General features: G+C 41.3%; 3 protein-coding genes across 7 annotated transcripts; 2 read left to right on the top strand and 1 right to left on the bottom strand.

The window, feature by feature from the left end:
- Positions 1-214: 214 nt before the first annotated feature.
- Positions 215-2,455, bottom strand: LOC124182664. The gene is made up of 2 exons (XM_046570207.1): positions 2,319-2,455; positions 215-1,773 (listed from the first exon to the last, which is right to left on the bottom strand). The coding sequence occupies exons 1-2, from the start codon at positions 2,383-2,385 to the stop codon at positions 623-625; spliced, it is 1,218 nt and encodes a 405-aa protein (XP_046426163.1). The 5' UTR covers positions 2,386-2,455; the 3' UTR covers positions 215-622.
- A 3,741-nt stretch (positions 2,456-6,196) lies between these two features.
- Positions 6,197-8,684, top strand: LOC124179335. Of its 5 annotated transcripts, none has more exons than XM_046563617.1 (4): positions 6,197-6,311; positions 6,857-7,036; positions 7,440-7,719; positions 7,822-8,684. In XM_046563617.1, exons 2-4 carry the CDS (start codon positions 6,867-6,869, stop codon positions 8,059-8,061), a joined length of 690 nt encoding a protein of 229 aa, XP_046419573.1. In that variant the 5' UTR covers positions 6,197-6,311; positions 6,857-6,866; the 3' UTR covers positions 8,062-8,684. The 5 variants fall into 5 exon arrangements, with proteins under 5 accessions (XP_046419573.1, XP_046419563.1, XP_046419555.1 ...); XM_046563607.1 differs by having other exon boundaries at positions 6,206-6,602; positions 7,828-8,684; XM_046563599.1 differs by having other exon boundaries at positions 6,209-6,425.
- Positions 8,685-13,487: 4,803 nt separating this feature from the next.
- Positions 13,488-16,754, top strand: LOC124179358. Its single transcript, XM_046563632.1, has 4 exons — positions 13,488-14,050; positions 15,303-15,511; positions 15,932-16,184; positions 16,532-16,754. Exons 1-4 carry the CDS (start codon positions 14,039-14,041, stop codon positions 16,730-16,732), a joined length of 675 nt encoding a protein of 224 aa, XP_046419588.1. The 5' UTR covers positions 13,488-14,038; the 3' UTR covers positions 16,733-16,754.
- The last annotated feature ends 3,130 nt before the right edge of the window (positions 16,755-19,884 follow it).

The raw sequence follows: 19,884 nt of genomic DNA, 5'->3' as shown, positions 1-19,884 counted from the left end.
TGGTGAGAAAATGTATCAAAACCAGAACGAAGGATTAATTCAGTAAGTAGTATCCGAACTATAAGCCTTGTGCAGAAATTGTTCCGTTCATTAACACCTTCACTAATTGTTTTACTTATAGGACTCGTATTTAAATTATTCTAGCAAAGGAACGGGGTTTGAAGTTTACAAGAATTGCTTGTAGGTGAATATTATCTTTCATAATGTATAAATGTCCCTAAAAAAAAATTGATTTCACAATTCAGGTATGCTCCGGTATTTAGTACATCTTATGGGGTTCTCCCCAAGGAATTTGTAACGACGTATAAAGTCCCGGAGCAAAAGATAACCGAAGTCATGTGGATTACAAAAACTGAAATACCGTATAAGATTAAAAACACTTCGGTGTTGAGGTTTCCGGAAGGGTCAGGCAGAAGTAGAAAAATAAAACATATATTTACAATTTGCAAAGGAGTTATACTTCTCTGTCAGCACATATTGAACGATTATTTTTCATTTAAAATTGTTCATCACAGCAGACTTGGTTTGATAACCGCTGAAGATTTTAACAGCATTACAATCAGCAGATCAATTAATTGTTTAACTCTGGGCTGATAAATTGTGAAACTGAATTGATTAGACTCTACGTCAGTATGTCGACGACGGTGAGTTCCGGTAAGGTTGGAACAGCTTCCCTTAGATCGTCAATGGTGCAGGCGTAAGAAATGCCCTTTTCAATATCATCCGCGGTCCAAGTCAGCCACGTGATCTTGCTGCTTATATCGTCGCAGATGTAGTAGTCCGATGTCACTTCGGTGATGTACGGGTTGTTCACACCAACGAATGCAGTTCCCTTCTGCGTGAGCGGATCGTAAATGATTTTCCAGAAGAATTTAGGGACAGGTAGAGCTCGTTCGTCTCCAGAGGCATAGAAATATATAGGTTGTTCTACGTCGTTGACGTCACGGAGGGTTGTGATGCCGTGGACACCCGTGTAGACGTCGAGGTCCACCTGAGAGTTACTCGCGTAGCTCCTGACGTCCGACTCCAAGTACATCCAGTTCGCTCCGTTGAAGGTTTGCCATTGCGGGTGGCAGTTTACGTACCAGAAAGTAGACCAATGGGCCGAGCCGTAGACGAAGTCTGCCTTCGCGGTGATGTGACCTCGAGCGAAGTAGTAGTTCGTGGAGCTGCTGATGTACGCGGCGCCGAGTTCGGTGGAGTTCACGATCAAGGAGACCGTTGCCCGTTGGACCGACCTGGTGAACTGGGTGTTCACGTTGTAGTCACCCCAGAAGTCGCCCTGGGACCAGCTGGGCCTCGGATAGCTGCGCTGGTAGCCACCGATCGCCTTGGTCAGATTGAACTTGGTCCAATAGGTGAAGTAGATGTCGTCGTCGCGGCAGATTTCAATCGTTCTCAGGAACTCGTCTCCAAGATCGAATCCGATCTCGACCTGGCTGTACTTGTCCAGGCAGGCTTCCCCCGTTCTCCTGACGGTACTTGACGGCACGAAGCTGCAAACCAAATCTCCGAATTCGTACTCGACCGAGTTTACCAGGAATGTTTTGTCGCTGACGCAGTACGCCTCGATGTCCTGAATATCCTCATCGCCCACACCCACTAGATAGTTGTTCTCTCCCACGCATGCCAGACGCAGTTCCTCGTTTTCTGCGAAGACCAACGTCCCGCTGGTGTCTACGGGCAATACGTAACTGGCTTCTTGACCTTTTGGCACCAGGATCAGTGGTTGAGGGTCGTTCAGGTCTCCGTTCAGGGACACGGAGCATCCACCTACAAGCATCGATTGTTGAATGAGTTTGCTTTTCAAGGCGCGCTCATCTTAATTTACTTATCTCAAAACATTAAAAACAGGACTTTCCAAAATACTCCAATTGAGGATAAACCAACAAGAATGTTCTAATCGTGAATTCAACTGAAGATGTTTATACACTCATGAGGAGAGTGGGCAAGCTTGATTTGCGAGGAAATTTCGAAAAAAGGATATACTCGGGAATTTCAAATCATGATATCTCAGCAACCAAGGCCCATTGTATTAAAAATCAAAAACCACGTCAAATAGGGGAGCTTTCACCTTTCACCACGTACAAGGACAACCCGATTTGCGACACCGAATTTCTCTACTCTCGTTGTAAGTAACAATATAGATAAGTTAGGGAAAAAGTTGATAAATTTCTATCGGTGCTCGCAAATTTCTTCATGACTTTTTCTTGCAAAGCTCATCGCTTATCTAACTGTAAAATACACAATCCTTTGAACACGAATAACAGCGAATCAAATGATCCAGAGAAATGTTATTACAAAAGCAAATGACTTACCGCTTCGAGTTGGCAAAGCGTTTGTCGATGCAATCGCAATTGCGAGGAGCGTCGCGAGCCACATCATTTCCAGTGTTGAGAAGAAGCGGTCGAAACAGTGGACTGGGAGCTAAGGTCTTCTTCTGCCATGCTCTTGGTGTTTTCCTCATTTTATAGCTACCGAAGGTTGGCAAAATTAGGTGACGTGGCAATAGCGCTGTTGCTAATCTATCGAAATCATTAATAACGTGCGTGTTTCCGAATCTGATTCTAAATGCGATGAACACGTGATACATGCTCAGCACGAGAGTGTACGGTTTTTATACATTTGGAAGATAACGTCAACGTTTTGAAACAAATACTAAGAATCACATGTATAAATCGCGTACATCTGATGATAAAAAAAACCAATCGCAAAGCAAAGGTAGCAGGTTTCGAACAATAACATATATTCAAATCTGTCATTAATTTTCATATTGATCGAGCTACTGTTCGAAATTGCGGTTAGACCAACTGTATATTGCAACCGAAATTGATATTGAGAATTATTTTTTAATCCTAGCATCTTGGATAATTCTCAATTTGTTCTGAGCTTTTCAATATTCCATTGTGATAGAGTTGGACTCTTTATCAAGTAATTATACAAATTTACGCAAGCCTGAGAAATGCTGACATAATTTTGCATCTTAATACAGACTCACGGTATTTAATTCGTTTCGTAAATAGAAACAAAATGTAAAAGACCGCTTGCTACTCAAAAATTGTCATAACGTTGCGGATAACAGAAAGGCAGAAGTAAGTTCCGTGAATACCTATCGTGATTCGTTAAAAACTTGTGTTCTACCTATGTGGAACCTTTGTTTCGTGAAATTGGCAAGTAGCAAATAGATGATCTGGTTCCACCAAGTCAGTCCCATTTCCTCAACGATCTTGACATCCCATCTTGAGCCTTAGGCATGTTATGATACGTCGCAATTTGATATTTACACGTCTCTTACACATCGGATAATTCAAGCGACCAATTACCTAGAGAGTCCACGGTCTACCGCACGTGGCTGAGAAAGATAACCAGTGATTACTGATGGGTACTTTTGGGTGGGTGTGTTCGATGAATGGTCGTATTAGCTGAATTTAGAACTTTTCAGTCACGTTTCAATCGGTACTGCCTTACACACGCAAGAAGTCAAGTCTATAGTATCACAAATACTTCAACTGGAATGTAGCGTACGCGTGGAATCATGACAAGTATATGTGTATCGCTGATTAATATCTTGAATACCAGACTGTAACCAGTTTTGATACCTTGGATCAAACTGCAAAGTTATTTTCACTTGACATTCTTGTGCTCATTGCACAATAATCTTAATCACAAGCGACACTTGCACTGTTAATTATCCATAAAGGAATTGTTCTTATGTGATAATTCCGCGTACTACTAACTGTTACTTATACTACTGAATAACAGACTATGGCGAAATATCCGACTCATGGATGGTTAATCTACCGTGCTGAAATAAGGATTTACCAGTGTTGAAATAAGAAGATGGTCCGCGGGTTTTTACTTGCAGGAAATTTGTGATCACGATTACGTACTTTTGACATAAAGTATTAAATGACCGCGACTTGCTTTACCGTTACGGTTCCAGTACTTTGTTGAGAATAATCTAACGCATTGCTACAATTTTACTGCAATATTGCACATAGATACGTAAGATTGTAATATTGCGAAAGTTATCCTGAAATATTCGGTGCAGTATAGCAACTCATTACGCTATGTAAATCATACTCGAGATCGGAGAATTGATGTCGATTGTCTTTCGTGACAATCAAATTTGGCCATTATATACTTTGAGCAATGTAGGTTGGCGTTCAATTCAATTTTTCAACTTCTTTCATTCGCTATTCATAAGTAGAAAGAGTCTAGTACCTTCACGGCTTTGTTCCATGCACAACGAAAGGAGTTTATCAATGCTGCAACCATATTTGAAATAAGTTTCTCTGTATTGCTTTCATACCTGCCTTGAAATTTATCATTTATTGTCACCAACACTTGGTCTTCTTGTTAGACCAAGGGAGTTGATTATTATTTCTGCATCATTCAACTCGTGAATGACATGTGTGCATATACCTGTAATAACGATATACCTGACTTCATCTTCGAAGGTCTTCGCACATGCATACCTAATCTTAGCATGCATGAGACAGATAAGATTCTGATTTCTTATTTATGAGATACACATAGATCTATACAACTATCGTGATATATCACTAATACTTTTTTTTTTTTGTAATCGATGATGATAATCGTCATACTACCCAATCGAACACACATACCGTGCTTGGTTAAAGTTCGATGATGGAGATGGTAGATTAAAGGTATACGTTTCGATGAATCGAGGTTTGAGGTGCTCCTGGCGTCAGTAAGCTACTTGGTACATGTACATTTAATCGTGTGCGTTAAGCATGTTTCACCCCAAATTCACGGATTGGGAAAAAGTGTCTTACGAACTTGTTTGAAACTTCAGTTGCAGGCGGATCTCGTATAGTATTGAAAGAATCTCAACCTGCTCAATCGCTGGGCAACAATCTGGAAATTTCCAATATGGGCGTGAATATCGAGGGCTTATGCTCGTGTTTGCCGGAACAATCAGATCAGGAATGCGTGGATTGAAGCTTATTGTTAGAAAGAAGAAGAATCCTTGAAAAACCTAGTGTAGAGACGGTAATGCAGGAAATTTCTCATCGCGTGTTGTTATGCTATGAGCTGGGACGTGTAGCTGAACTTATCGCAGAAAATTTTCGATTGTACCGAATACCGGGGTTTTATTATCTTCCTTGGCTAAGACTCGAACGTGTCGTCATGCAGCGGGTAACTTCGGGCTGTTTCGTATCGGCACTGCCTGTGAAGCGGCGACTCTCCATCCACGTTTGGCTCGATACCATAATTAGGAGTTAAGTGAACGATGTTTCTAATGCCTGCGTGTTTAATTCACTCGGAGAGGATTAAAATTGACAATTTTTATGAACAGCTATGCATTGATCACATTATAAGTGATACCGATTATTGAACTTAGGAAAAAGATACTTTGTACTGCAAGAGTATATCATGAAACTAATAGAGCTGTGGTAGATTCAGTGCAAAAGAAGTAAAACCTTTGAACAATGAAACTCGAGAATCTTCAATTTTATAATAAGCCAGTCTTGTGAATCAACTGTTCACCTTTTTGCTAATTAAATGAAATCTTCAACATACGTTTGAATAAGGTCATAAGATCGGTTTGATTTCCCATGGTCAATTGCAGCGATATTAATGTCAGTGACTGAACAGATTCGATATATGGGGAAACCTATTGCAAAGTCTCTAGGAGTATGTAGATTATTATACATTCTGAAAACAGAATAGCGAGCGCACTAGATTCCGTGTAATTGTCGAAGTGACACCAAGGCCGTTTATCGGTATCTTCAACGATTTCTAGTGCATACCACGAATGCATCGCTCTGCCATCTGTCATATAAATCCATATGAATCGCAATTCCAACGAAATAAGACATGGTGCCAGAACAGAAAAAAAAATAAAAAAACAATAATGGTCGAATCTTCCTCCATAAGAAGCACATTCGATATTTTAAGCGGCTTAGAATTTCAGAACGAACTTTGTAATCTTTTTTTTTCGGAATAGAAAAAGCGGAAGGTCTCGATAACGTCAATTTTCATCAGTTACTTAATTACCGACAACTGACAGGTGCATCGTATCAATAAATTTCGCAAACTGAACGACGTTTGTTATCTGCGAGAAGATGTTACGCTGGCATGACTAAATTCGATTCTCGTTCTCCTTTATTTTTTGCTCTCTCTTGAAACCGCCTAGGTACGCTCCTGGGTTGATCCCGTACGCGCCTGCGTAAGTATCCAGCACATGTCTACGATGGACAGTCCCTGGTTCACCGCTGGCTGGTTGCGTCCCGTTGCCCGGCTGATAAGTTCAAGGCTTCAACATGGTCGACGAAAATAACGCAAGTGTTTGACCGCCAAGCATAGTTATGATCCAGGTTCCAGGCACTTGCGGGTCACGCATGCTGCTCTTGGTCGATTTACCGCAAGACGAATCAGTGCGCCGTTAACGAAAAGTGAGAGCCCGTGGTGAAATGACGGTCAACTTTCGTCCGTAATATTGATTCCTGATTCACAATACGCGTATTAAAATGAAACGCTCATTCACCGGAAGTAGCCGCCTCCTCACCGAAGTATCGCCTTTCTAATAATTACTCTGGATAATGCTCGTGTCTGTCGCTGTTTATTAGTAGGTATAACATGTCGTAAATTGTACGATAATTTTGTGGTCAGACTGCCTCCCGTCAGTTCACCGTTCGTTAGAGGTTCTGGTGTGTGAATAAGGATGTGACACAGGCATCTCCGAACGCTAGAAGAGCTTGCGGCACATCCTGCGCATGACTGTACACCTATACGATATGAATTTTTTCTTTTACAGATGATATAAGAATTACAAACTTTTGTGACGCGGGATTGTAAAAGTAAAGTCTGATTTTTTCACCTTCAGGGTTGCTGATATGGGACCTTGGTCACGTCGGCGATTCCGCATAACGCCTCTACGGATTCTCGCCGCGTTGCTAATGCTCGGCGTTCTATTCTGGCTGAACCTGGACCGGCAAGTTGTGCCGCCGGAACCTTGCGCCGTTCCTGAGGAGTTCACTGAAAAACTTCACGAACTTGCCTACAGGTATACCAAAGTAAACTACGCTTCGCTTCCTATGGAGGGAAAGCCAGTTACCGGATAATTACACTCTGCGTTTAAGTACTTGTCGCGACGAGATAAGAGGCTTTTCCTTCGAGATAACGAGAGGATGAGGGTACAGGACAGTAATGACCGACGGTTATCGCTCGCTCGAGTTCACGATTAACGTATTTCACAGTACGATAGTATTCAATTTAACGTAACCACTTGCGTCTGAGCATAGAACAGAAAACGAACTGATTAATAAAAATAAAGCTGAGTAATATACGCACAATAATACTACATTGTTATACCATTTAAGTCTGCTCTTGGTGTGTGTCAAAAGCATCGCAGTTGCCCATTTGCGGAAACTCCTTGACGAGAAATCGCATTTTGTTCCTCGAATTAGGGCGCATTTGGTGCTGGCGAAACATGGCATAGTTCACTTTCTATGCTTCGGTGGACTCTGGGGTCAGGCGAGGATAGGCCGGGCCCTCCCGTGGGCCCGTAAAATCGAGCTATGCCTCGTTGACAACCTACGAGACGACGCGCTCATTTCGAAGGCCTTCAGACAGGCTGGACTCGCCGCTACGTATCTTCACGCCGCCGGTATTTACCGAGTCCAGGAACAGGAAGTCGGCGAAGACGCTCCGCGGGTGGAAATAATCGTCTTCGAGGAGGACGTCAAGGTGAGGAACAACCTTCTTTCAGCGTCCCTCGTCGACCGCGCGCTTTAGGTCCGACCGTTGTGCCTGGCATTGTTATATTTAAATTTTCGCGCTCTGCCGCAGGCGCAGATGGTCAGACGAGTCGGATGGACGCGAAGAGTGCTTCCACCTGACTGCGAACTCTCTCCGAGCTTGCAGTGCTTCCCGCCACAGCTGGCGATCTCGCCTTTACCGATCAAGCAGTTTGGCAGTCACGTGTTGCCGGTACCACGCGAGGGTATTGAACTCCAGAAGTATCACTATCCCGACAACTGGTGGCTCGAGGTGAAGCCGATCGATTGTATCGATCGCGAGAGCTCGTAGTACATATACGATTTAATCACGGATAAGAAGAAAAAGGATATACCTGAGCAATGTATGTCCCAAATTGGGGATTGTTAAGAGTATCAGTGCCATCCTTGTTCTCGCATCGCTAGCTTCGTTCCGAATAATCATGACCTAGCTCGGAAGTACGAGCGTAGAAATACCGCTAATAATGTGGGTATGAACAGAAATTTTAACAAACAGAAATTGCTTTCGGTTTTTAGTTACACGACTTGACCAAAAAAACGTGAGTCTAATTTTGTACACTATTTGCTTCAAGTTTGTTCGTACCACGAAGCCATTATACAAATAGTGGTCCATGCTTGAAATTAGTCAATAATGAAATGATCCGTGCTAGAAGGACTGTAAGAGCAAGTTGACGACTAGCGTTGAGTCGTTCCATACCTAAACAGAAGACTTTCTTCCACGATTACGATACCTGATAGTGCATGTAAATTTTTTTAATCGTAATCAGCGTTTCTGTACAGTTATCAAATATCTGGAGCACTGGAATAATTAGGTGCTTTCTTTTAGAAAACCGCGTAAAAAAAAAAAAAAAAAAAAAAAAAACTACTCACGCACCACTCTTTAGTATCACTAATTGTAAGTTTTAGTGTCAAATTGTCTCAACACGGATATTAATGCTTATTAAAGTACCAGCGATCAACTAGATTGACTTTAAGACCACTGTCTTATAACTATACATAGTGAGAATATTTGTCAATTTGTACTATATTATTAATAAAAAATATATTCCGTAACCCGTTGCCTCCCGATTGATTTATAATACTGAAAATTAAACGATTGTATTTATGCACGCTTGTTGTTAGCACAAACATTGCTGGCAAGAGACGTTCGTCAGAACACAATTTTCCAGTCTTCCAAAAATACTACCTTCAGTTGACACCAAGCGAAATCAGCATTTTTTTCTGCACAAGAAATTCAGGCAGATTATATTCACTACGCGAATGTTAGATATATTCCGAATCAGGATCAGGATCTGCTGTGACGAGTCAGACTAGACCGGAAAACACTTTTTTCACAATTCAAGGTTCATAGACTTCTCGATACTTTCGGCCTGACAGGGACTCCAGGATATCGTCTATGAAGAAATGAAAACGAATGCGCTTTGTTTCCGCTTTACGAATCCGGCCTAATAGTAGCCGTTTGGTTCAATTTCACTGCTCAGTAGGTTGTTCTTCGCGAAAGGAAAGCCGGCGATTCTTGGGGCATCGATTAAGCCTTTGGGAGAGCAGAAAGCGGCAGGCTTCGAAAAATAACGAGGGATACACCCGAACGACACGAAGCGAATCTAAACGGAGTGGATCAGCCGAAGCGAGGAACGTATCTTTTTCGCAGACGGCCGTCAAAGCAAGGCTGCTGTTGTTGCACCTGCGACATAAACCTAGTCATTGTTACACATTTGGTTGGACATTAGCAACTGTTGTTTTCTCTGGCGGTCATTGCAGCTTGGTCGTGGAAGGAACGGCCCAGTTTACTCGAGATCTCGAAATGATTATAGACCGAGCATTTGCTCGTTTCATACGAGCAGCCACGAAGTCGCGTCGTCGTGTCGCACTCGGAGATATATAATATAAATATATATACACATTTTTTTTGCCAACAGAGCATAAGATGGCAAAGTAAGGATTTCGATAAGGAATGTCAGTTTTTTCCTAATGCCATTAGAAGAAGATGATGGAGAAAAAGGGGCACGCGAAAAAGAAGACTTGTCTACACGTATGAGAAACGGCGAGTCAAATGACGCACGTCGCAGTTATCGCGAGATCCGCAACGTAATGGTAACAAGTTTTTGATGCGCAAGATACGTCGATACGTGGACATTAGCCTCGATATTTTCTGACCTGGATCGAAGACGGAATATACAACTCATCCGGTGTGACACCGTGTACCGAAACTATTGGCGTGTACATTTTTAAGAACGGAAGCCGTAAAGTGGTATTCGGTGAAAACAGGAATTTCCGGCAATCAGGATTTTCAACCCGATTTGTTAAGCAAATGAAAGCACGGTGCAATCATTTTCTCAAAACTGCGCTAAAACACGGTTCTAAAACTCACGAGGAGCCTCGAGGTTTTGTAAGATATTTAGCAGCATGTTAAACCGTTCCGTACATCGTTAGTCAGTCATTATCATCGAAATCACTAAGCCTATATCACTCGTCGGTGATTCGAAATCGACGGCCTCGTATTTAGCATGGGAATTGACTAAAAATCACTATCGTGATCTTCGATACCAAAAGATTTGGATTTCCGTCTGTCAGAACGTTTGCTTGGCTCTCAATTCCTCCCTTATATAGTCTGTATAGCGGCGGGTAAGCCGGATAGGCACTCTGACATTTCCACAATAGACGTGCTTCCGACGGCAATGCCTAGAAACGTTTTGTCGCCGGACCTGCATTGTGCAAGTGACATCTGAGTCCGGGCCATGCCTACAACGTCTATACCGAAAAGATTGACCAACCGTATAGTTCCCGAAATTTTAAAATTTCTTGAATACATCTTATAGGAACCAAAAAGTACTTTGAGCGATTAATTGTATCTAGTCAGTGAATATGCAATAATCTTTGATTTTTATGTAAGCGACTGACGAGATTAGCCGAGAATTCATCTGAACTCAACTGTTCGTCTTGATAAATAAAAAGAGGATGAGTGAAAATTTTTAAACAAAGCTAGGCTTATTTTGACAACCAGCAGCGACTTCGGGCTGGCCGGTAGAATTCCCGAAAGGCGGCTGTGGGAAAGGTTACGATTTGCATAGCTAAGTTGTGTGCGGTGTCAGTACATAATTAGTTTTCCAGCTGGAGACAGAGGCTGTAAATTGTCGCCAAGGATTTCACATTCTCATATATTCAGTACCACGCTCCTGGCAGTGTCACGCGGCACACTCCGAGGCTTTATTTATACTGATGAAAACAGAGCGTTCGTATATCCCTTACCTGGGAGAAAATCGATCGAACAGCCTCTGTGGTCGACAGGTAAAGATAATCCAAGCCACAGATGCAGATGGAGCCAGCTCCGTCGTAGACGGTTGTGCAACGTTACGTTTAGAGATAACGTTCAATCTGCGGTCAATCGCATCATTTTTTACACGCTTCGTTAAACGCCTCATCAATTTAGCCTCTTTTGCATTTGCTTGCCACCTGCTGGAGTACCAATTTGGCTTAATTTATACGTTGCTGTCGCTCTCAATTTCACCTACACGTCACAGGCAGGCCTCTATCCGAAAGAACAACATGTACCCGATATCGAATGTTGCCGACACTTCGAGTTGTAATGTGTACCTATATGAAAAATGACAAATTAGTAATACTTTTAGACTTTTTTTTTTTTTTTGCTTTACCACAAAGATCAATTTTCGAGATCGATCCGAGAAACGTGTGAATTCTAGAAAAAGGAACGAATTAGTATACTCGCAATGGTTTATCATCGAGTCTCTCAGTTTGTGGCTAGTGTTCGAGCACTTGGATATTTTCCTACCTCTTTGCTTGGAAACACGAGTGAGGCCGGATGGAACGAAGGATAGCGACTCGAAAGTGACGAGGCTGAATGCATCGCACATCTACTCGGATGAATGGAAGAAGTCCACGGCCGATTTGGCACGTTCTTGTCGTCACCGTGACGACGGCATCACATATACCAAAGTTTCCGGCGCAATTGGGTCGAATCTGTTACGCAACCAAATGAACCCTAGGCCGCTCATTTCCATAACAATGCGTTTATTTCGGTGCACGGTGAGCCAGAGCTGGGGTACCAAAGCGGTACCATCCGCTAGTCACGGAGGCACAAAGGTACAAAGAAGTCCCGCGATGTAGATCGATACTCGATTACCGGTCGTGCCATTATCAGTTCGTATCAATATCTGACTGAGATAGCTCGCGCGCGCCCGAGGCTTCGGAGTTTGAAAACTTGAAAAGTTTCAAAGCTTCGAGGTCGACGGCGAGCAAACCTCCCCCGCGGCTTTCCTTGTGCCAATATTCTAGCATCAGTTTTTTTCTGCATGGTTCGAGCACGAATATTGGTGAAATCAAAGGCTGGCAAGGTTCATCCTCAACGATAGTCGACCTCGGATTTAAAAGTCACGAGCAATGGTACCTCGTTATAGCGATTTATACAAGATGAAGCTCGAAGCCGGAAGAAATTGAGGGCAGACTCTTGCGGTAAGGTCGCGAATAGGCGAGCAACGAAGAGCGAAATACCCCGCGACATATCAATCGTTTGATCTTTGCCAATTTGGATCGCCCAACTTCCCACAATCATTATCGTCAGCCTCGCGCTTATCGCCTCTGCGAACTAGTCACCCGGATATTCAAGGGTAGCGCCAGGGTACAAAACTCGTCTTATCTCCTCTTCGCTAATGTCAGCCTCTTTGCAATTCTGCCCGTATCTGATGGTTGTTGGTCTTTACATTTTTTCCCTATTCTGTATACCTCCGCGTTTATGCCGTAAAAAAATTACTACGAGGTGCTCGGTCGACTTTCGGCAATGGTAGTTATAATGGAAACAGATTCGTTCTAACGTCGTGATTTGTTCACCAAAAACTATAATCGTACCTACAACGAACGTGTTATGTAATATGCAATAGCTGGGAAAGAAATATTTAGTCTAGAATTACGGCCAAATTATTTTGCGCACGGTCAGAAAAGAAATGCAGTGGAATATACGAACCTCATTTTTCATTGAAATTCCGTCGCATGTTTTTTGCTCCAAATTAATTACACCAGAGATTTCTCATATCATTTAAATTTATAGGCTTGTTTCAATCTGAGAGAAAAATCTAACGACGCATTAATTTTACCGAAAAAATATGTCACGAATTAGTAGATCAGCGTTAAGGGGATACTTCGGTGAAAGTTTGGCCAAAAAACGGTTTTTTAATTATTAACTGTTGGAAAAAAGTCGTATAAGAAATTCCTTCTACCGATTCTTAGATTATAGTAGCAAATGCTTTGAGAAAAAATTTCAAGCTCCTGCGATGAAAATGTGTGCGTATGTAACCTTTCGCAGGAGATTCTTCGAACCGCTATCAAAAATTCCCTGCGCATACGCTTTCATCGCGGATGGCGGAAATTTTTTTACAAAGCATTTACTACCATAATCTAAAAGCTGTTGAAAGGATTTTCTTACTCGACAATCTTCAGCCGATAATTAAAATTTCACCGAAGTCTTCCCTTAAACTGAATAAACCGAAACATTGCGATGGCCAAAAATTGTACATTTCAAAGAAGTCGTTGCCGTATTTTTTTTCCGTAATGTATGTAATATCCATGTTTTAGTGAAGCGGAAGATGATACAGTTACATTGTATACAACTGGTAGAGCCGAGCTGACCAGCGTGGTGGGGGATCATATAAAGAAAGGCTTTCCAAGCGATGGACCATCATTATAATCTTCAACGGCCTGCAGGTGGTCTACAATTGTTTTAACGAGGTCCAAAGAAACTGGGGCAAAATATTTTAATTGCGCATGCTTTGTTGGGCCCAATTATAAGATGGTGAAAATATAACAAAAAAATTAAACTCTTGTAAAGTGAAGTAAAGTCCGCATCATATCGCACAAACGGCGTTAACTGCATCGTTGATAAATCGTTTACAAATGCCGAGTTGTTACAATAATATTCAGTAAGAATTGTTTGAACGTATAAAAAAAATATATATATATATATATATATATATATATATATATATAAAGGGTGAAAAAGGTAAACGCAAGTGCAAATCTGTAACTTGAAAAAAACGACGGTGTTTATAATTTTGTCAGTGATTTGTGCTCTCGCGTCAATTAATTAAAAATGTAAATACTCTTGGGGCGTGTTGATATTACAGTAATAACAGTAACAATAAGCATCCTTGCGGAAGAGTTACGATGCGAAAAAGAGACCGTACCGTCAACCTCGGTACATAAAGGAGCTGAATTGTCACCACGATTATATTGATGCGTGACGAACACGCACGTCAGACATGAACGCATGTGTGAGTAACAGTTCGTCGTTCGGCTTTCAGTGCCAATTTTACTAATTATCTGATCCAATTGACTCTGTCTCGCGTGACAATGCTTTCATAGGCTAGGGTAAATATTGCATCGGAAATATGAGAAATTTCTTGCCTTGCGGCGAATCGAAAAACGAGTGTCTCTTTCGAAGTATATTTCACTAATTCGAATGAATCTTCATCACAATATTCAACTCAACGTGTGATTAACGTCGTTATTATAACAATTATTACCGAAAAAAATGTAGAATTGTTGGTATCACCTAATATTTCCAGTTTGAAAAATTTAATTTGAACTCGTCTTGCTCAACGCGATACATTATTATTTGATTCGTCAGGGCAAGAGACAGCTTTTCACTTAGCAATACTAATTACCAGAACAATGAGTTGAAAACTCCTGTTTCTCACGGTATCGTAGGATTGTGGAAAATCGTATTTTACTCACCAATAATAGAAAAAATGTACAAACAATTTTTCTCGTATCTCTTCAACAGTCGATTTATTATTTAAATTTCCCACGAAACTCTATAATTATGCGTTTGCGATTATATCCACTACATAAGCAGCTCGAGCTCTTTGCACGAGAATAGAGAGCCGAGAAAAACGCATTTACACCTACATGTACGAGAGTCGTAAAACCAAACGGTTATTCGTGTAAGAATAACAGAGGTGTACACGCAGAAATTGATCACTTCATTTTTTACATTTCACGATTCCGTGAAAAACTTTTCACGTATAGTACATACATTAAACTGCGCAGCTGGTGTGACCCACTTGCAATTTATAGTTTTAAACGAGGCCGTAGCTGGCGGAAAATTCAAACATTACGATAGCCTCTGTTCTTCAATGTTCAATTCACAAAAACACTTTCCCCGTTAGAGTTCAATTTCAAACTCGAGCAAAGCGTGACACTCCAAAAAAGTGGGGAAATTAAAATCGAAAAAAAAAACGATCCAATAATTGGCACAGCTGCCATTTGTCACTGATTAACTGTCTTGAAAAGTTTAACGGGATTATATTTGACTCTTGACCCCGCAGCAGAGCGTCGTGCTTGTCTCAAGATTTTAACTCTGAAGCATGGAAAGAGCCCCGTAAACTCAAGTTATAATTTATCTTACTTATTTACCTAGTAAATAACAGTAAAGTTCTTCGGTGTCGTGCCGCGGCAAACGCACGGTAGGTAATTTCACAAGACAGAGTAGGTACAAAAAGAAATTCGTCCGTATGTTCACAGAATTCGTTGGGATTAATATTCGTCTTCGTCATACTCGGCGAGATTTTCCCCCCACTGGAATCCAAGACTATTAGGCCGTACAAATACCATCATTCAAGGTCTCCCCACAGATCAAGATGGCATCCTGGTCCCCGGCGTCCGAAGTGGCATCCGCCCAGAAAAAGACCTCCGCCACGTCACTATCCCCGTTACAAGCCGAAATATCACAGGTAAGAAGAAAGCTTCAGCCTCGACTGCGGTATATAAAAAAACAAACCCGATGAAAATAGGTGAAGAAAAGTTGTCGAAAATCAGTTGTAGAAATTCCGATTTTTTGAGTGCGCGCAGGGATGTGGCGTAAAAAAGCCGCGAATCGAAAAAGATCGTTTTATATTTTCTAGCCAAGCAGCTATGGCGCTTTTAAAAGCTTGTGTCGGACGAAAGAAAAAAAGAAATCGTACAATTTCTGCAGCTCACCGACCAGCGAGTGCAAGGCGAAACATTCGACAGCCGCGTATCCGATTTTCTCGTAAAGTTTTAACGACGTGATTTGATTAGCCGGGAGTGAGCTTGCTCTGCGAACACGCTGCAATAAACTGCAAATCGAACAGGATACTCGTATAATTTACAAGACTTAAACCTGTCGTTAGGTATCCTCCGTCGCATTACGAAAACGGAATCGACTACGCGTCCGACGAACAGCCTTACACGATTGAAATCGAACTGCCAAGACGGTTCGGAGGGGCGGAAAACTATCACGGAACTTCCGGTATTCACAGCAAGAGAGGCCCCAAGAGAGGTGAAGTCTACGACGAGTCGGAATACGACGAGTTCCGGGAGGATGAATATTACGACGAACAGGACAGGGTAATTCGGACGGGAAGGAAGAAGGTGCGGATTAAGGTAACTGCATTGATTCCCGCAAGTTGTTGGCAAGGTATAGAAAAAACTGCGGTTCCATGCACGCGTTTGTTCGTTTATAACGAATTACGATTTTTTCATTATCGTTCTGCTTTTTCACGCAAACACCTTTTATTGTGCAAGAACACCGTACGTGATGGAGGGAAATGGAAGTCATTTTTCGATTCAGGACACTCGAAAACATAATGTATTACCAACAACGTCCCATGCAGCTGAAATAAAATATTTTTTTGCAGACCCGTGTTATCGCGCACTTGCAGCGTGTGACGTTGTTTGCGGTCTCAGCTTCCAATGCACGCCAATGAGCTGATTGATCTTCAATTTTCCAGGTGATCAAAGGTCCGAAGCCTAAACTGAACATCAGGATATCTCGCATAGACGATGAGAGGACTAACGGGACCGAGACTTACCCGCTTCTTCAGCCGCAGATATCGACCAACATTGACGAACTTGGTACGCAGTTGGACGAGGAATGGATGCCAGCAAATCCCAAGCCCTCCTACCCAGTTCATCTGAGAGGAGCTCGTTAGCGGGCAATAGATTAAAACTGTTTATACTGTAATTGTAAATTATTATGTTAATATTAAACTTCTGTCACTGAACGGTGCTTCTTTGCTCTTGTAGACGGTAATATTCTACCTAAATTTTTTTTTATCTTCTCATTGAAACACAATGCTGTAGTCGAGTGCAGGTTTTATTCTCGAAACTCGATTGCATTCGGCTATAGATGGATATTGTTTTAAAAATGAGTCTAACTGGAGACATACAATATCTGACCTTTTTCAGCCGCAGAAATAACGACGCAGCTTTCTTTCGGATCGATGCCTGGTGAGGTGAACAAAGTGAAATACGCAGTTATTTCATGTCGTTTCTGATTGCATTTCACCTAGGAAATCATCGCATTAGAATATAGATTGGGTATTTAGAAACCATTTTGTACAGCTGTAATAACCTTGCAGCTGTCGGAACAAAGTAAACAATTGGTGGGGATTTATGGGTTGCGATTGATAGATGCTGTTTAAGACTCATCCGCTCGATTAACGGGTTGTCGGGATTTATACCTGGACCCCGGATTTTCATTCTTGTGATTTGGTTTTTTATTTCTAACGTAATAGTCAACAAACATATAATAAATATGGCAATGATGATGAAAACAACGTGCTTTGTTTAAAAAAACAATATAATGTCAATAATATTATTAATAATAATAATAATAATAATATAATACAGTTTAGCGTAACATATGTTTTACGACACCAATAACACGCACACAATTCTCACGCTCAGGATTATACAACGGAGGAAATTACATTGTTGCCTGATATTTCTTTACCCCCTCCAAGACTGCCATTCGTCAAATTATCGTAAAGATGTTGTATTATTAGGCAACGTTTCTGGTTTCCAACGAGATTCATCTGGTAATAGGTATTAGGCGAGTAATTGCACCTTGCACTTTCGCGCTTTAAGCTGCACCTTATTGCCTGCAAGGATGCTCACGATTGCAAAATGTCTACCAAAATTGCATAAAGCTTAAGAGGGTACAATTTATATCCAATTATACAATCAGACTCAAATTTCTCTACTTCAAGCTCGTTGAATTTCAATTTCCACAAAGGGAAAATTGCAAAAATCCCCCCCCCCCCAAAAAAAAAAAAAAAAAAAAAAAAAAACACATTTGAAATTACGCATTCTGATTTTCAGCACGCTCATTAATTTAAACTGGAGACATGATGTGAATACGTAGAAGAGGGACATCTCAGGCTGGAGTGTCGAGGCGTTGATGAATTTTTCTGGAAATCGAATACTTGGATTGGAAATCAGCTCGAGGATACAACTTCAAATGGTTTCATGCCATTATCACTCACTGACTCATCCGTATTTCAACGGTCGAGCAGCTGTGCAATAAGAATCGTTGGCGAGGTCGCAGTTTAAGCTTTACGAAAATCACACATCTGCATTATAACGTGATAAAAGTACGACGAATAAGGCATGGAACGCATTTGAAAGGTACGCCAGCGCATTATTCACCAGAATGATTACATCTGAAGGCTCTGGGTACCTACATCATACCTTATAGTATGTGTAGTCGCCATATTCCCGTTAGCCTTGTGCCTCTGCACCACCCAACTTCGATCCAACTCAGCGAATAAATTAACGAAACATAAAGGCGGGCGTATAATACACCAGAAATCGCTAGTCAAGCAATTTCATCGCTGTAGTAGGTAAATTCCTCTCCTGCAAGATTGCCAGGGTAGAAAATTGTATATGTGTATATACGATAAGGCCGGTCTTGATTCAACCAGAATAAAATCGCACTTAGGGCTCTGCTCTGATCGTTATTTAATCACCAAATATCGACCGCTTCATAATTATCCCAACACAGATATTTGTACGTTCATTCAACCATCGCACAGCGAGAGGTAACGGAATCGGATTATGATTTATTTAAATTGCAGAAGGTCAAATCGTCGGTACATTTGCTTTTAATTTTCTAGAGAATAATTTTGCCGTAACTAAAGCAGGGAGTTAAGAAAAACTTTTCCGCTGACATATTTTCTGTCAGGTCTGATTCAATGCACTCATTTCACTGTGCCTAGGATAAGTGTTTTTACGTACCGTTTGAAGGAGAGAAATTCTAAGTTATCTGTACGAGTACTTCACGCCGTAGTGAAAAGTTTACATATTGACATCAACGGTAATTGAACAACTACCTTTTTCTGTTTACAAAATTAACATTAGAAATGCCCGGCTCAGGAAATTTCTCTTCAACGCGCTGAAGTGAAAATCATAAAAAAAAAATCTAACGTGAAGATTCTGACCAGCGGACTTTGGAATAGAAGTTATTGTTAGAGAGCAGCCGATGGATCATATAAGATATTTTAACACGCTGAATGACACCAGAACAACTCGATCCAGGATTCCCCTGTAATAATCTAAATCCATCGATTGATAAACGACAAGTTTCATGGGTAATGTAGTCTACTTACGTTTCTTACTTGGAGTAGAGAAAAAAAAAAAAAACTACAGCGCATCCGGAACTGAATTTGAAGCCGGAATTCCAGTCTGGAGGAGAAAGGGCGTATTTTCCTATTTATGATCCTGAGAATTTTTCATCCACGCTCTCGAAGTAACAATCTATAATGCATTTAACGTTGACGCCGTCAACGGCGTTACGTCTCGTGTTTTCCGACGTCGCTAGCTTAGTCATAATAGCTGCAGGTAGTTACGATGTTACTTCCGTTGGGCAGTTTGTGCGCCTCGTTATTCTTGTCAAGTTATTTTTTGTCTTTTCTTTACCTTTTTCTTCTTCCTTCCTATCTTGTCCTTTTCGCTTTATTCCCGGCTAGTATTCAAGTAATATATTATATAACTCACTCGCACAACACACGGGGTTATATAAACATAGAAACATACAAACACACATGATGCTCTACGTGTATATGTATATACCTATTATGTACTCGTATTTCGAGGGAGATGATACTATCCAACTTTACTTGCACTCGTTCTTCTTCCTCTTCAACTTCCATTTCCGTCGCCTGTCGCTCTCTCCGCTCTCTCCTCCACATTTCTCCGCTGCTTGGTTCTCTTTTTTCGGTTGCTTTTTTATTCCTTCTCTTTTCCACGGTACGTACATACCTGCATGTTATACTATAAGTACTTCAATTTTTTTAATTTCATT

Source organism: Neodiprion fabricii, chromosome 1 (assembly GCF_021155785.1).
Source record: "Neodiprion fabricii isolate iyNeoFabr1 chromosome 1, iyNeoFabr1.1, whole genome shotgun sequence".
NCBI lineage: Eukaryota > Metazoa > Arthropoda > Insecta > Hymenoptera > Diprionidae > Neodiprion > Neodiprion fabricii.
Note: the sequence above shows the minus strand (reverse complement) of the source record. Positions and strands in the feature narration are given on the sequence as shown.

Bases quoted from the DNA above. Each gene is read 5' to 3' on its own strand.
- LOC124182664 (XM_046570207.1), bottom strand. From the start codon at position 2,385: ATGATGTGGCTCGCGACGCTCCTCGCAATTGCGATTGCATCGACAAAC. The intron at 1,774-2,318 runs GTAAGTCATTTG...CGATGCTTGTAG, and splicing joins CGCTTTGCCAACTCGAAGCG to GTGGATGCTCCGTGTCCCTG.
- LOC124179335 (XM_046563617.1), top strand. From the start codon at position 6,867: ATGGGACCTTGGTCACGTCGGCGATTCCGCATAACGCCTCTACGGATT. The intron at 7,037-7,439 runs GTATACCAAAGT...TCCTCGAATTAG, and splicing joins CTTCACGAACTTGCCTACAG to GGCGCATTTGGTGCTGGCGA. The intron at 7,720-7,821 runs GTGAGGAACAAC...GCTCTGCCGCAG, and splicing joins TCTTCGAGGAGGACGTCAAG to GCGCAGATGGTCAGACGAGT.
- LOC124179358 (XM_046563632.1), top strand. The intron at 15,512-15,931 runs GTAAGAAGAAAG...ACCTGTCGTTAG, and splicing joins TACAAGCCGAAATATCACAG to GTATCCTCCGTCGCATTACG. The intron at 16,185-16,531 runs GTAACTGCATTG...TCAATTTTCCAG, and splicing joins GGAAGAAGGTGCGGATTAAG to GTGATCAAAGGTCCGAAGCC.